This window comes from Nelumbo lutea, chromosome 5, assembly GCF_056320005.1.
Source record: "Nelumbo lutea isolate HS-2025 chromosome 5, American lotus-T2T, whole genome shotgun sequence".
In the NCBI taxonomy this organism is placed as follows: Eukaryota; Viridiplantae; Streptophyta; class Magnoliopsida; order Proteales; family Nelumbonaceae; genus Nelumbo; species Nelumbo lutea.
Genome location: NC_142688.1, coordinates 74,172,501 through 74,188,251, shown reverse-complemented (window position 1 = coordinate 74,188,251; position 15,751 = coordinate 74,172,501). Strand labels below are relative to the sequence as shown.

The following is a 15,751-nucleotide window of genomic DNA, read 5'->3' as shown; positions in this document are numbered from 1 at the left end:
CAAATATAAAAAAGATGAAAGGACATAAATGCCCTTACATTCTTAATAGTTTATTTGATTCACTCCTTCATGTGTCATACTGGTCTAAAAGAAAGATATGGCTTGGTCCAAAACAAGAGATCCAGTAGTCCAGAACAATGTGAAATACCACATACATGGCTAAAGAGTGGGGTAAGCGGGTTTTGGAATTTGCAAGTGTGCTAGTGATGGGGGAGACAGAAGATTCATTTTCAGGAGTAACTCATTATGCCATCAGATAAATTCATGGAGAACAACATCAAGATAAAAGAAACAAGAATATAAGAATCACAACTGAAATAATGAATATCTCTTCCATTCATCCAAAATTGTGTTCAGATTACACTACAACTAAAAGGTTGGTGCCAATGTTAACAAAAACCATAAAGAGAATGATACAAGTATCGAAGCATCATTAAACCAGTTCAGATTTTTCAGCTTCGCAAAGCCCAACATCTTTTATCAAATTTTGAAGTACATTTGCTATTGGGCAACATAACCTAGCTTCAGCGACTAAAGACTTCATAATATCTTCTATCAATTTCAGCTCTTCATGAAACTCAGAGTACAGCACCAAGGAAGAGAAATGATCATCCAGCACTAATCCGAGACTCCTCACAACCGATTCAAGGGAAGGTGCCCATAGACAAGCTTTTAGTCCTAGCTTAGATGCTGCTTTTGGACATGGAACTGCTTGCGGAAACTTCACATACTTCATCAACCATTTCCCTAAATACCTAATTAAGCTCAGCATTTCAGAACTATTGAGCCTTCTAACAGAAGATGACAATGTCAGCTCATCAAGGTTTGGGGATGCAAACACATAATGCAAACAGAGTTCAAAGGTAGAAAAGTCATCATGGGCAGTCATGAGCAAGATTGAAGCTTGCTTTGCCAAGTCAGATCTCTTTTTAGAAAGGTTTTGGCTGGTTGCCTTCTCAATAGCTAAAAGAGCTTGGCTCTCCCATTCTTTTCTCACACTGACCACACAATTGTAAGCATGTTTGGGAGGAGACAAGAAGTATTTCAATATGCTAAGAAGATCCGGTACCTGAAGATCTGATATATGCATGACACAGAGACAAAGCAAGTCCGACCGCTTCTTCTCAATCAGAGACTGTACCAAATTACTAGAAGAAGAATGAACAAGCCCTTGAACAATTATTGTCTCCAACAGTTCCCAGAGCTCCAAAACCAAGGAAGCCTCCAAAATTAAAATAATAGCATCTCGACTGATAAAAAATCCCAACTTTTGAATCATTAGGCAGGTGTAACTGGAGTCAGACGAATCAACATGACATGATAAACCAAGCTTTTCCCCATTTTTCTCAAGAAACAAATTCAGAGTCTCTAGGAATTCATCCTGGTTCAAAGATTTAGGGTTCTTGAGCTTCCGCTTCAATTTATTGAAGAAATGATTGCCTAGTTCAATGATCTCAGAATCCGTATCAGATATCCTCCATCCTCCCATGCGTTTGATTGGAGAAATCTCATTGGGACCCCCACTTTCAGGCTTCAAATTAGGTAAAATCACATCAGCATTCAGAACAATCGGATACTTCGACTTAGTCGTAAAAGTGCCAGAATCAATTGTAGCTTTCTTGATGACCTCAAGCAACGACATTGAGAAACCCACTTCCAATCGAACAAACCTCCAAAATCAATTCAATTGGTGCACGAAAATGAAGCAAAAGAAATTTACTACTGCCACAGGTAAGTTTTTAAGCAGATGTTTTCACAGCTTCCCTTATCTTTCCTGAGTTGTCCCCAAATTTACAACTGGCGTGATGTGCTCCAAAAAACAAAGTGATGTCTTTAAGAGCTCACTAGCTCTAACATCTGAATACAACAAAACAAAAACAAAAGTGGATTAATGTTACCAAAAACTAAAACCTAAGAGATTAATGGCATTATGTAGAAGCTATTATCCAGATAAATTCAATGATTCATTCCTACAAGTAACAAATTCTAATTGTTTATCTCCTAGTACTTGCAGAAAGAACAGATTAAGGGGTTGTTTGATAACAATTGAATATTGCTTTTGACCTTTAATAGATAAAATAATTAATTAATAAAATATTCAAGGGCATAGTAATAGACCCAACTTCAGCTTAAGCCATTAAGAAACCCACAACATACATAAAAACTTATTCACCCAAAGTCAAAGCAAAAGCTTTTCGGTTCAGCCATATCAACTGTTAAGAAATGACCCCTAAGGTTAAAGATAAATCCTAAACACAAAATTTTCTTATGATATTGTTTACATGGATAATTATTCATATACACCGGTTCTTAAGATTCTATACTTGATGATGGCTTGCTAATGCTCTGCACTTAATGGTAAACTTTGAAAATTTGATATGGAGATGAGTAGAAGTTGGATGCAACCTATTGTAGACAAGAGTTTGGATACAAAGAGTCTTTTCCATAACTCAAGCCCATCTTGTTGAAAACCAAGCCATTTAACTAGAATTTCAATATGAATTGGATGGTCTGGCCTGGATCTTGAAGAACAACTTGTTTACCAAATTGCCATGACATATTAAGATGTTGTAAAATTCAACTAACCAGGAAAACACACAAGTAGAGCATTTTCGTCCATGCAAACATGTCTTTCATCAACTAAACAAACTCTAAAGGTGCTAAGTTTAGAAATTCAATCAAACTTCTGCTGCAACTGTCATCATGGTTCATGAATACAGAGCTCAAATTTCACAGGAACAACCCACAAATTAATAATAACCTGTTTGGTCTTTCCTCCAAGCTTCAAAGAAGAACCATTGAAATTGCTTCTTTTTCTAATAATCCTATATAAGATTAAACTGAATACTTAATTCATGATTTCAATTTTCGATTCATCATTCATTCATTGAATTCATCTAACAATAACCTCTTTATTCATTTGCCACCACACCCAATGTTATTTACAATCGTGCCACATCCCTCGGACATCTTACCATTGCTTCCTCAGACCATGAGGAGACTCAGAAGCAGGTCTAGGAGAGACAGAGAGACTCCGCTTTTCGTCTCTGTTGAGTTTTGCAACGCTGAAGCCTATTGATCATCTTAGCGAACACCCAAGTTGAGCAAGGATCATGTGACCTGAAGCATTTTCTTTCTTTTCATTTGTGTCCCTTCTTTTTCAGTTTGTCTTTGTTGTGCGAGTTGATCATTCTCAGTTCCCCAAGGCAATAAGGTATGTATCTATTTTCCCCTTATTTTGGTGAGACTTGTTCCTATTCCCTCTTTTGTAATTGATTTCTTTTGTCTGTTTCTGTAGGATCCTCTTCATCTAGGGTTTGCATTGTCCAAATTGAAGGAGAAAGAGGACTTGATCGTTCTCAATCATTAAGGGAAATCAACGTATGTATCTAATTTCTGCCTTATTTCCTTCTTTTTCCTTACTTTTGGCAGGATTTATTTATATTCATTGTTTAGTTCTTTTTTTGGATCAGAAATGGTAACTTTCATTAGACAGGAGGGCAAAACGCCATGGATAGCTTTCCAAGGAGATGACCAGGATTCCCTAGGGCCAAGACCAGTATCCCACCTGTTTTATCCCACTTGTTTAGTTTATTTCTCTTATTTCTTTTGTTCATTTCTGTAGAGTCCTCTTCATCGAAGGTTTGCTTTGGGAAGAACATTCCCTGTTGCCAAGGTTTCCTTTGGCAATTTTTTATTTTATCCTTTCTTACCTGTTTTGGATTGGAAACACATGAAAGATTTTTTATGTCTTCCTAATTCAATTATCGGTAGCTACATTCCATTGTGTCTTACAGTTCTTCATAATACAAACCATATCATCAGTGATTGGTGTTTCGATTTTTTATTGGTTAGAGTGAAGGCTGATGTTTACAAGTGAGCAAAAATGTATTAGACCTCTTCAGCCAGACCAGACTGTTTAGTTTGAGTTACTTATGTTCACTATTTGCTAGATACAGAGGCCTACTGCCCTGTCCTAACATATTTTGATGTTATAGAGACACTTCTGCTCATCTCTACTGTTTAGTGCATACCCACTCATTGTTTTCAGTTCCCTATATCTCCAAGGATGGTTCCCCATGTCTCTTTTGACTATCCATTCTACAGCAATGTTGTATGAAAAGAGTATTTTATTTCAAAATTCCTAAAAGACTCGTAGAATGTACCTCTTGGAATGATGCAATAAGATTTACAGGTCCTCCTAAAGTTCTCCATATTTTTTCTGGATATATTTATGTAAAGTTTTATTTTATTTTTATATTATCTCAACTAGATGTCAAACTATGATTACTTATTTTGACTACTAATTGTTAGTGATATAGATATACTCTCAAATTTTAGAAATTGTCGGATAGGTTCCGGTTTCTGGAAAGTTTTGATGCTTTTTTGTTTGACAATTAAAGTTTTGGTGTTTTTAGTGAATCTGTGTTTTCAATTTTTTTTTATCAATAACAACATTTCATTATTTAATCACAAAAGTAATTACAGAGAGGAAGATAAACTTTCTTATCTTCCAAATGGAGCTAAACACTCCCAAGAACAAAATGGAAAAAAGTTACACTTGTGCCCAAAACAATGACTCCCTCTCAACTCCTTGCTTAGCTAACCCATCCACAAAAGAGTTAGCAGATCTTTTCACCCAGCTAATCTTAACTTCTATCTCTTAAACTAACCACCTAAAATTCCTCCTCTCGTTACTGTACATCCATAATCTGTTGTTTTCTTTACTTGGCCACCCTACCACCACCTCTAATTCCCCTTCAATGATGAGTTTTCTTATATTCAGTTCCTTGGCTCTTTGAACACCTTTCATAACTGCAAAGATTTCAGCCCTAAGAGAGTCATCCACTCCAATTGGGCCAGAGAACATGGCAGAGACAAGCCCATTCTCATCCCTAAACACACCTCCAATCCCCGATTGTCCAAGATTCCCCCGACCACTCCCATCAAAGTTTAGTTTTAAGAAGCCAGCCAGTGGGGGAGTTCAAGACACACCCAAGATTGCTTTGGTCTGGGTGCAGTTAACAATCTCACCCCACTTCCTCAACAAATCATCCATTGTGAAGTCTGTAAACAGCTCTGATTATTTTAGCCACTGTACTACCCTTATATGGATCAATTCTCTCAGTTCTTCATTGCTTTTCTCAAATTCAGAAAAGATTCTGGAATTCCTTTCCTTAGTCCTTCACTTTTTCCTTCAGCACTTGAAGAAAGAAGGGGAAAAAAAGGAATTTGATGGAGGATTCCAACTACACCCAAAAAGGACAGTGCCCACCCCCAAACTGTATTTTCAATTTCTAGATTATATATAAACGGAAAAAAAAAGACAAAGACCTATTGTTACAGTTCAGTAATATGTATCATAGAAAATCTAAGAAAGAAAAGGAGGGGAACCGACTAAACTTGCTATCCGGCAGTCATCACTTTGCATGAACTATAAAGTGTCTGAAAGAAGAACAATCTACCCCCAGGCGTTCATATTCGGTTAAAAAAAAGTCCAACCGAAAGAAGAAAGGTAACACAGAAATCGAACTGAAACTAAAAAAACCAGATTAGGCAGACTATGGAGCTCATAGAAAATCGATTCTTCCCCTTTCTCATCCCTGGTTCACAAATATATATATATATATATATATATATATAAAGAGAAAGGATAAAATAAACTAAAATAGAGAGAAAGAGATCTGATTGACGGAGGATTACCTGACTGCGCTGATTCCACGTCGCCGGATACTGCAAAGGTTGGCCGAACTTCGGTAGGAATAAGGTTGGTCCGCTTCAGGATCTCACAGAGTCCCGGATTGTCTGGCGTAATCAAGCACCGATGCTGCACAAGAGTGTTCGTTCCAAGCAGGAGTTAGCTCTACAACTCCTCTGTTTTGCGTTGAAGGTGGGATAGACGACAACAGGAACTATCGATGGAGACAACTATGCTTTTCGAAACAAATAAAACTAGAGGAAGAGAAAAGGGGAAAGTCGGTGGTGGTAGAGATTCCGTCTCACGCTACTGTGTTACTGGTTCTGGCGGAAGGTGAAAAGGACGAAGAAGAAAGGAAAGAGAATAGGAGAAGGGGCTCGGCGAAATCGCAGGAGGAAGAGGTTATTCTCTGCTCCGCCGTTGGTTCGAGCAGAGAAGAAGATGAACAGTTAAGCCTTCGACTCTTCCCCATTAGGGCGAATGAAGAGTTTACTTTAATTTATATGGAAAGTGGTGCATTTTCGTAATTTTGAGTCAAATGGGGTGTTTTGGCTGAGTTAAACCTCTAGGAGGGTCAAACCGGGTTCTTGATTCTGGTTTCGGGTCAAAATGGATCTAATAATAGAGAGTGGATTTGTGTGTGGGGGCTAATAGCATTGGTCGAAATGGAATTGTTTTGGATGGAAGGGTTAAAGAGGGCATTTTTAGTTGAAATTTTGTAAATTAGGGTTTTTGGATGCCTTAAGGTGGCCAGTGGGGTCACATTGGCCCAAATGGGCCTGGATTGGGTAGATCCAGAAAGGGTTTGACTCGATTAATATAGGAACGTAAAATGGAATCTTTGTATAATGAAGAAAAAAATAAAGGTAGTTTTGGGTGAAATTTCTCACGAGTGGGATTTTTTGATAGTGTGAGATGATTGGTAAAACTAGATTGAGCCAATTGGGCCCGAATCAAGCAGATTTGGAATCCGGTCGATCTAGAGCCTTAAAATAGAATCTTTGTGATCGAGGGTAAATGAAGGTGTTTTGGGCTGGAATCTCCAACGTAGGGGTTTTTGTGGTATTCTAGGATGATTGGAAAAGTTTGATTGGTTTAGATGTGTTCGGATCAAGTGGATATGGGTTAGTGCGAGAACGGTCAAAATGGAATCTTTGTTTGATGGACGGGTGAACGAAGGAGTCTTGAGTTGAAATTTTATGGGTATGTGGTTTTGGGAGGTCCTAAGTCTATTCGATGTGTTTGATCTGGTGGTTGAGGTGTAAACGAGGTCGATCGAGGGCCGTCAGATTGGTATCAGACAGGTTTAATGGTGGATCTAAGAGCTATCAAGGTGAAATTTGGGTTTCTTGGGCTTTTGGATGTTTCGAATGGATCGGAAGGGTCTGATCGGGGTGTTTGGGGTGAATTGGAGGGTCGGGCGGCGGACCGAGCAAAAATCGGGTGCTAACAACTGCCCCTCTATGTTGTGAAGTAGGAGACTACGAAACAACAAAGACAAAAATAAGCACACAAAGATTTTTGCGAAGGATGGGTTTGGAAGAGGGGCGAGACGAAGAAGGAGGATTGATGCGAAAAGGAGTTCCTGTGCAACATCGTTTCATCGTGTTCAAGCCAGTTTTATTGTTGTGCGATTGCCTAATTCTTGAGGAATGGTGTACCCTTAGAAAGAAAAGCTTGGTGCACGTCAGACACATCAAAACTAAAAAAAGTAAAGTACAATAAGCCGCAATGCAAATCAAGAGACGCATTTTCTATCAGAAAAGTAATAAAAATGTTTTACAACATGATAAAAAATAGGTTAAGTTACAATGCGAGATGATAAATCCATTGTATGCCATAAATCAGCGAAAAGTCATGCTATGCCATGATGCAATTTTTAAATTGTTAAAAGCACAATATGCCACGATGCAATCGAAAATCAACTATATGCCGGGAAACAAGCAAAAAATCATGCTATGCCATGGCGCAATTTTTAAACTATTAAAAAGTGCGATATGCCGCGATACAATAAATAATCCACTATATGTCGGGAAACAAGCAAAAATTCATAATATGCCATGATGCAATCGGAAATTCGCTATACGTCGGGAAAACAAAAACTGATCCCATCCACAGTAAGTCGGGCAATAGCAAAAATTAGACAATCCACTATAAGTTGGGAAAACGTAAAACTTAGACAATTCATAATAAGCTAGGAAACAACAAAAACTAAACAATTCACTATAAGCTGGGAAAAAGCAAAACTTAGACAATCCATTGTAAGTTGAGAAAACACAAAAATTAAACAATCCATTATAAGCCAGAAAAACACAAAAAACTAGACAATCCACAGTAAATCAGGAAAACACAAAACTAGACAATCTACAGTATGTCGGGAAAATGCAAAAATTAGACAATCCACTATAAGCCAAGAAAACGCAAAACTTAGGCAATCCATAGTAAGTCGGGAAAATGCAAAAACTTAGACAACCCACTATAAGCTGGGAAAACACAAAAATTAGACAATCTATTGTAAGCCAAGAAAACGCAAAAACTTAGACAACCCACTATAGCTGGGAAAACACAAAAATTAGGCAATCTATTGTAAGCCAAGAAAACGAAAACTATATGCCGGTAAAGAAGCAGAAACTAGACAATCCACTGTATGCCAGAAAAGAAGCAGAAAATTCATGATATGCCATGATGCAATTTTTAAACTATTAAAAAGCGCAATATGCCATGATGCAATAAAAAATCCACTGTATGCAAGGAAACAAACAAAGAGTCATGATATGCCATGATACAATTTTTTTTAAACTACGTATGGTATGCTAAGAGGCAAGCTGACGAAACTCACTTTGTTGTATAGATTGAAAATCGAGAGACCTCCTTTTTTAATTACTTCAGTGCGAATATAGTTTATGCACACCTCTGTCACTTTCTACACTAAACACATTTTTTAAATTATTATTATTTTTTTATGTTTTTATTATATTTTACTTTTTTATTATATTATATTATTTTCTCTTTTTTTTTTGTAAGGAAAAGATCAGACATCATTGGGACACCCTAGCCCTCTGAAATCCAAGAAGCATGCTTGTGCAAATGGATCTAAACGACATGTCTTTAAAAACTTTCTTGCATTCAAAGAGAATTCGGATTCTTCCGCAGGTTTTCTTGAAGCACTAGAGTGAGTAAAAACAAGTATGGAAGATTGGAAAAGTTGAATTGAAAGGAAGTAAGAGTGATGCCAGTAGATTCTTTGGGTGGAGCAAATGAGTTGAATTCACTTATGCCTAAACTTTCGGTAGCAAACTCGGTGTTGAGGATCCTCTAAAAGTAATAAACAGGTTGACCATTCCTTTTCCTCAAAAGAAGGCATGACACTACACCAGGCATGACCATCTCCATCATCATCTTCTTTTATTTTACCCTTTTTCTTGGAAATAAAAATTTATTTATGTAAGGGGTCTAGCCCGTGATATGGGTTGCGCTACATACCCTTTTTAAAAGGATCAGGCCCGACGTAGTTCCATAGGTGTCTTTGAATGACACTAAACATCATAGGGGAAAAACCATATACACATCAATATCAAAAACTCTTGATATATACGGAAGTGGGGTAGAGAGCATTGATTCCCCACTCCAGCTTTACAATCAAGCCTGAGAGAAGATTTAGATTCAGCGCTGGTTCTCAAAACTATGGGACAAGCACTCTAGTTGGCAACTTCTTCTACGCAAGGACGAATAAGATACGCTGGGTCGACACAGTCGTTTTGATTAGTTACACAAATATCGCCACCTGGGGATTTAGAAATGAGTTGAAGACAAGATCCTTTTGCTTCTCCGGGTATGACAGCTTTCAGAACTTTGATGGAAGACCAATTGATCATGAAGACCATACCCCGACTTCCACTCTGGCCACTAGAGCTATCTTCGGCAATTTGGGGGGATACCAAGCTCTTTCCCATACAGTGAATAACCTCTTCTTCAATAAAGAAGGTAGAGAGGTATGGGATTGAAGTAGGCTTGAGTTGGGTTGAAGGGAGTTGGATGTTGAGGGTTTGGTCCTTAGATTGGGTTCCAGCCTTAAAAAAATGGATTGGAGTGCTTAAGGATGATACTTTCTTCTTCCTTTTCCCAAACAGATCATATTCATCAGGCTTATACCCAAGACCGAATCTATATGCTGATTCTCTAGCTTTAAGTGAACTCTTTCGCCCCTGTTGCTTCTTCCCCGAACCTCCAGTTGGATCAAACTTCATCTTAGCCATCATCTTCAAGTGTAGAGCCAATTCTTTCCTCACTCCTTGCTCTCTCTTTACTTTTTCAATTGAATTCACTTCTTCGAATTAGTATGAATAAAACCCACTCCCTTCTTCCATGTGTTGAACCAAGGACTCTCCTGTGGGGGCAATCAGACAATCCCCTAAAACTGTGATTAACTCACTCTCATGTACAAATTTCAATCACTGATGCAAGGATGAAGGGACCGTCCCAGTTGTATGAAGCCAAGGACATCCTAGTAATAGAGTGAAGGAAGCCTTGATATCCAATACTTGAAAGATGATTTGGTATGTAATTTTCCCTATAGTTACATCCAAGCTAATGTTTCCCAAATTCGACCGAACAGAATTATCAAATGCTCTGATGATCATGGGCCGCTTCATTACGTCTTTTACTCCATGGCCTAAAGCGTGTAGGGTGCCAAGGGTGCATACATTCAAGTTAGATCCATTGTCAATTAACACTAAGGGGATCCTCATTCCCCTATATATGGTTGTGATGTATAATGGCAGATTTTGAGAGGTGCCATCTATGGGGATTTCATCATCCGAGAAAGTGATGGTATTGGGAGCCAAAATCATGCTAACCCTCTATGCCAACTTCTCTGGTTGAATATCAGGAAGGACGTGAGCCCTCCGAAATACTTCCATGATTTGTAAACAGTGATGCACGGAAGTGAGGAAATGTCCCAAAATAGATATCTGGGCAGGTACTTTTTCCAATTGGTCCACCATATTATATCTAGACTTCGCAATAACTCTTCGAAACTCATCCTCTTCTTTTGCCATAATTTCCTCTGTCATCTCTCCTTAGCCTTTCCTTTGTCAGCTCTCGAAGGTATGGTCCTTCCCGACCACAACAGGGCTCCACATTCTTCTTCACAAAGACCTCACATATGAGCTACTATAGGCTTCACTAAGTACTTCTCAAGGACTTGGTCAATGTCTTGGTAGACTGGTTTCATAGTAGGGCGAAAAGAAGGGTTTTTGGTTGGAAAGTTAATGGGCTTGAGAGGTGGGCGGTGGAGTGTTGTCGGGCAGTATTGATTTCCATACAAAGGGTAAGAAATAACAAGGGGAGGCCTTCTAGGTTTTATGTTGAGGACAAAGGTGTCGAGTTGACTCACTAGATGGCCAGGGATAATGGGGTTCTCTATCGGGACTATGACTTCCTTGGGATCAACAAAATTCTCTCCTCCACATTCTATGGTACTGATGGACGAACTGGGACCAGCTCTGTAATCGAGTAAAGGGTTTTGTGTGATTCCCATGCTTGGCTAAGGAGGATGATCAGGTACTGAATTAAAGGTAATCAGGTTCTGATCGATCAAATCTTGGATGGCAAACTTTAGAGGCCAGCAATGGCTTGTGGTACGACCAGGTCCCTAGTGAAATGCACAATATGCATTCTCATCATAATTCCTTCGTCTAGGCTCTACAAGCAGCCTCCATTTCATCAATTGCAAATATCCCTCCTAGACCAAGGTGGGCAATAGTTGGGAGTATGGGTAAGGAATAGGGGTAAGCTCTCTCCTTCCCCTATGTGGGCATGGGGGAATTGTAGGGGGATAGATATGAGGGACGTTGTTGTACCTAGGAGGGGGATGTGGGAGGTTTGCTGCAGGTGCTGGTTGATAAGGCGTCACCGGGTTGGGCAGTTGTGGTCTAAGAGGAGGGTTCATTTCCAAAGGTGGTCTGGCAGGTGTGGACTGAGCTTGAACAGGGGCTACAAAACCGGTTTGTGGAAGAGGGTAGGTAGAAATTGCATGGATCTTGGTTTTGGCTTTCAGTTTGGGTGGGGGTCTCCTTGGTCTAGGAGTGGAACTGGTTGGATTTCCTGCCCCAACTATGATGGGACTCATGTGCCCGTGATGCACACTCTTCTATTCGCACAACTCCCTTGACAACATTGCTGAAGTCCCTCAATGGTTGGGCCACAAGTAATGTGCGGTAAGGATCCTTAATGTCCTAATGAAAGTCCTTACCATTTCCTCTTTAGGCAGGGGATGGCGGAGCTTGGCTGCCACCTCACTCCAATGATAAGCATAGTCCAGAAGTGATTCCCCTGACTTCTAGGTCATCAATTCCAAATCGGCTCGGTCGGGTACCAACTCCATGTTGTAAGAAAAATGATCAAGGAATGCCTCCAAGACTTTTTTCCATGATTTCTTTTTGTTCTCCAGGTTAGCAAACCACATTCTTGCACTGCCGGTCAAACTCCTTTGGAACATCTAAATCAATAATTTCTCATCGGACCCATACTTGAACATATCTCTGCAAAATATTTTCAAATGAGTCTAAGGGCAACTCTTACCATCATATTTTTCAAAATATAGGATCTTAAACTTCTTAGGTAGCTTAGCGTTAGGGTAAAGGCATAACTCTTTAAAGTTCGTGACCCCTAAATTATGCACTCCTTTCACTTGTCTCATCTCCTCCTTCAATTTCTCTACATCATCCTTCAGAGGGGTTTGAAACAAGGGAGGTGGCATAGAGAATTTGGGTTCATCCTCCCCAAAAAGAGTTAGGGAGGGTTAGGTATAAGCTTGTCCTAGGAAGCTAAAGGAAGGCTGTCGTGGGGGTTAATGGTAAGATTGTTCAGTAAAAGACGACTGAGAAAAAGGCTGATGATACGTTTGCTCTGCGAAGCCAAATACGGGTGGGGGTGGAGGTGCAAAGTTTAAGGATGATTGGGGTTGAGGAATTAAAAGCTATCTGAGGAAATGACAAATTCTGAAACAATACCGGATTGAAAACTGATTAACAAAGCATATCAAAATCCGAACTAATATAGTTTAGTGAGATGCATCAAAGAATAAATGGCAAAGGAAAAGACAAAGACCTATTGTTACAGTTCAGTAATCTGTATTAGAGAAAATCTAAGAAAGAAAAGGAACGGAACTGACTAAACTTGCTATCCGGCAACCATCACTTTGCATGAACTACAAACTGTCTGAAAGAAGAACAATCTACCCCCAGGCATTCATATTCAGTAAAAAAAATTCCAACCGAAAGAAAAAAGGTAACACAGAAACTGAATTGAAACTAAGAAAAACCAGTAGGATTAGGCAGAGTATGGGAGCTCATAGAAAATCAATTCTTCCCCTTTCTCATCCCTGGTTCACAAATATACATATAAAAAAAAGATAAAGGATAAAATAAACTAAAATAGAGAGGAAGAGATCTGATTGATGGATGATTACCTGACTACACTGATTCCCAGGATGTTGCCGGATACTACAAAGGTTGGACGAACTTTGGTAAGTATAAGGTTGGTTCGTTTTAGGATCTCACTGAGTCATGGATTGTCTGACGTAATCAGGCACCGATGCTGCACAGGAGTGTTTATTCCAAGCAAGAGTTAGCTCTACAACTCCTATGTTTTGCGTTGAAGGTAGGATAGACGATAACAGAAACTAGCAATGGAGACAACTATGCTTTTCGAAACAAATAAAACTAGAGGAAGAGAAAAGGGGAAAGTTGGTGGTGGTAGAGATTTCGTTTCACCGCCACTATGTTACTGGTTTTGGCGGAAGGTCAAAAGGACAAAGAAGGAGAGGAAGGAAGAAGAAGACTGAGAAAGGAGAGAGAATAGGAGAAGGGGCTCGGCAAAATCGCAGGAGGAAGAGGTTCTTCTCTGCTCCGCCGCTGGTTCGAGCAGAGAAGAAGATGAATAGTTAACTCTTTGATTCTTTGCCATAGGGCAAATGAAGAGTTTACATTGAATTTATATGGGAAGCGATGCATTTTCATAATTTTGAGTCAAATGGGGTGTTTTGGTAATTTTTAGAAGGCTAGGTTAAACCAGGTCTAGGAGGGTCAAATCGGGCTCTTGGTTCAATGATGGGTGGTCTCGGGTCACAAAGAGTGGGCTTGTGAGTGTGGGCTAGCAGGATTGGTCGAAATTGAATCTTTTTGGATAAAAGGGTTAACGATGGCATTTTTGGCTGAAATTTTGAAGGTTGGGGTTTTTGGTGGTCCTGAGGTGGCAGTGGGGTCAGATTGGCCCCACTGGGCCTGGATTGGACAGATCCAGAAAGGGTTTAACTCGATTAATACGGAGGCTCAAAATAGAATCTTTGTATGATGAAGGGGAAAATAAAGGTAGTTTTGGGTGAAATTTCTCTAAGTGGGGTTTTTGGGTAGTTTGAAATGATTGGTAAAACCAGATTGAGCCAATTGGGCCCGGATCGAGCAGATTTGGGATCCAGTGAATCTGGAGCCTCGAATGGAATCTTTGTGTGATTGAGGGTAATTGAAGGTGTTTTGGGTTGTAATCTCCAATGTAGGGTTTTTTGTGGTATTCTAGGGTAATTGGAAAAGTTTGATTGGTTTAGATGTGTTTAGATCAAGTGGATATGTGTTGTGGGTGCGAGAATGATCAAAATAGAATCTTTGTTTGATGGGATGGGTGAACGAAGGAGTCTTGAGTTGAAATTTTATGGGTAGGTGGTTTGGGAGGTCTTGACCCTATTGGTTGTGTTTGATCTATTGGTTGAGGTGTAAACGGGGTCGATTGGGGGCCATCCGATTGGTATCGAACATGTTTAATAGTGAATTTAAGGGCTATCATGGTAAAATTTGGGTTTCTTGGGATTTTGGATGTTTTGAATGGATAGGAAGGGTCTGATCGGGTGTTTGGATTGAATTGGAGGGTCAAGCGGCGAATTGAGAAAAAATCAAATGCTGACATTCAGCTGATCTTATTTTAGGTTATTCAAACCTATCTTGACCTGCATGATAGATGGATGGTTTCAAATGGGTGGATCATATCGATTTTCTTTTAATCTATAGGTGAGTCAAATGGGTTGGGTCAGAAAGTATCACCCAAGCAGTGGACATATATTTGACGAAATTAGATTCAGTCCTCACAAGACTGATCACATCGTACTCACAGCTAATTGCAACCATTGTACTCACAACCACTTTGATAGTGTTTTGTGGGTAGTTGATTAGAGTTCCTATGGGCAAGAGATTCAGAGTCCTAATCAACATCTTTACTATTCTTTGGAAATTTAAGCAAATGATTCTGACATTGGCACTAAATCTTTTAAAGTTTTGTTTATAATTATTGCAAATGGTAATATGTTCATTAAATGGGTTTTTCTTGAGAGAAAAGTCCATCCAAACCTCAATACTTTTCTCCTAACCCCTAGAGAGTCATATGCTTGGGAAACTAGTTTAAATCGATTATCACCTTCAACAGATGGTTGAGACATGCTTATAACTAAGTGAACAATTCTATATATTATTATCTTACCAAAAGAAATTCTATATGTCAATATATGAAACTATATGTTATATACCTATTAATTAATATTAAATTGTTCTAAGAAGGGATGCTGAAAAACAAGAAAAGAAATTTACCAAGTATTGCTACAACATAATGAATGAGTAGGATTTGAAGGGTTGAACAAATAAGCACAAAGAAGAATTAATAGACTGAAAACAAACATGGAAATTATTAATTTGCAAGTGATCCGTAAAACACTTTCTAGCAAAATACTTTTCATACCTAACTCAATACTAAAAACATGTTGATATCCACATTTAGTAGGAAGCCTTTGTGAAGCTCCCTCCTAACTATGGGTGTTAGGAAGGCTCCTGGTTGTGCTTGGATTGTTGTAGTCAGTGAGTTTTATCCATTTATTTATTATTATTGGACGGATTGACTAAGCTTATACAGGAGGTTGGTTATGTCCATGTGATGAATTGGGATTAATGATTACTTTAAGAAATAGAATGAATATTTCAAATTCTTAGTCCATTAGAAGAGTTTATATCT

General features: G+C 38.9%; 1 protein-coding gene across 1 annotated transcript; it reads right to left on the bottom strand.

Moving 5' to 3' along the window:
• Nucleotides 1–313: 313 nt before the first annotated feature.
• On the bottom strand, nucleotides 314–6,171 carry LOC148852920 (uncharacterized). The gene is made up of 2 exons (XM_088944250.1): nucleotides 5,704–6,171; nucleotides 314–1,857 (listed from the first exon to the last, which is right to left on the bottom strand). Exon 2 carries the CDS (start codon nucleotides 1,640–1,642, stop codon nucleotides 434–436), a length of 1,209 nt encoding a protein of 402 aa, XP_088800376.1. The 5' UTR covers nucleotides 1,643–1,857; nucleotides 5,704–6,171; the 3' UTR covers nucleotides 314–433.
• Nucleotides 6,172–15,751: the final 9,580 nt, after the last annotated feature.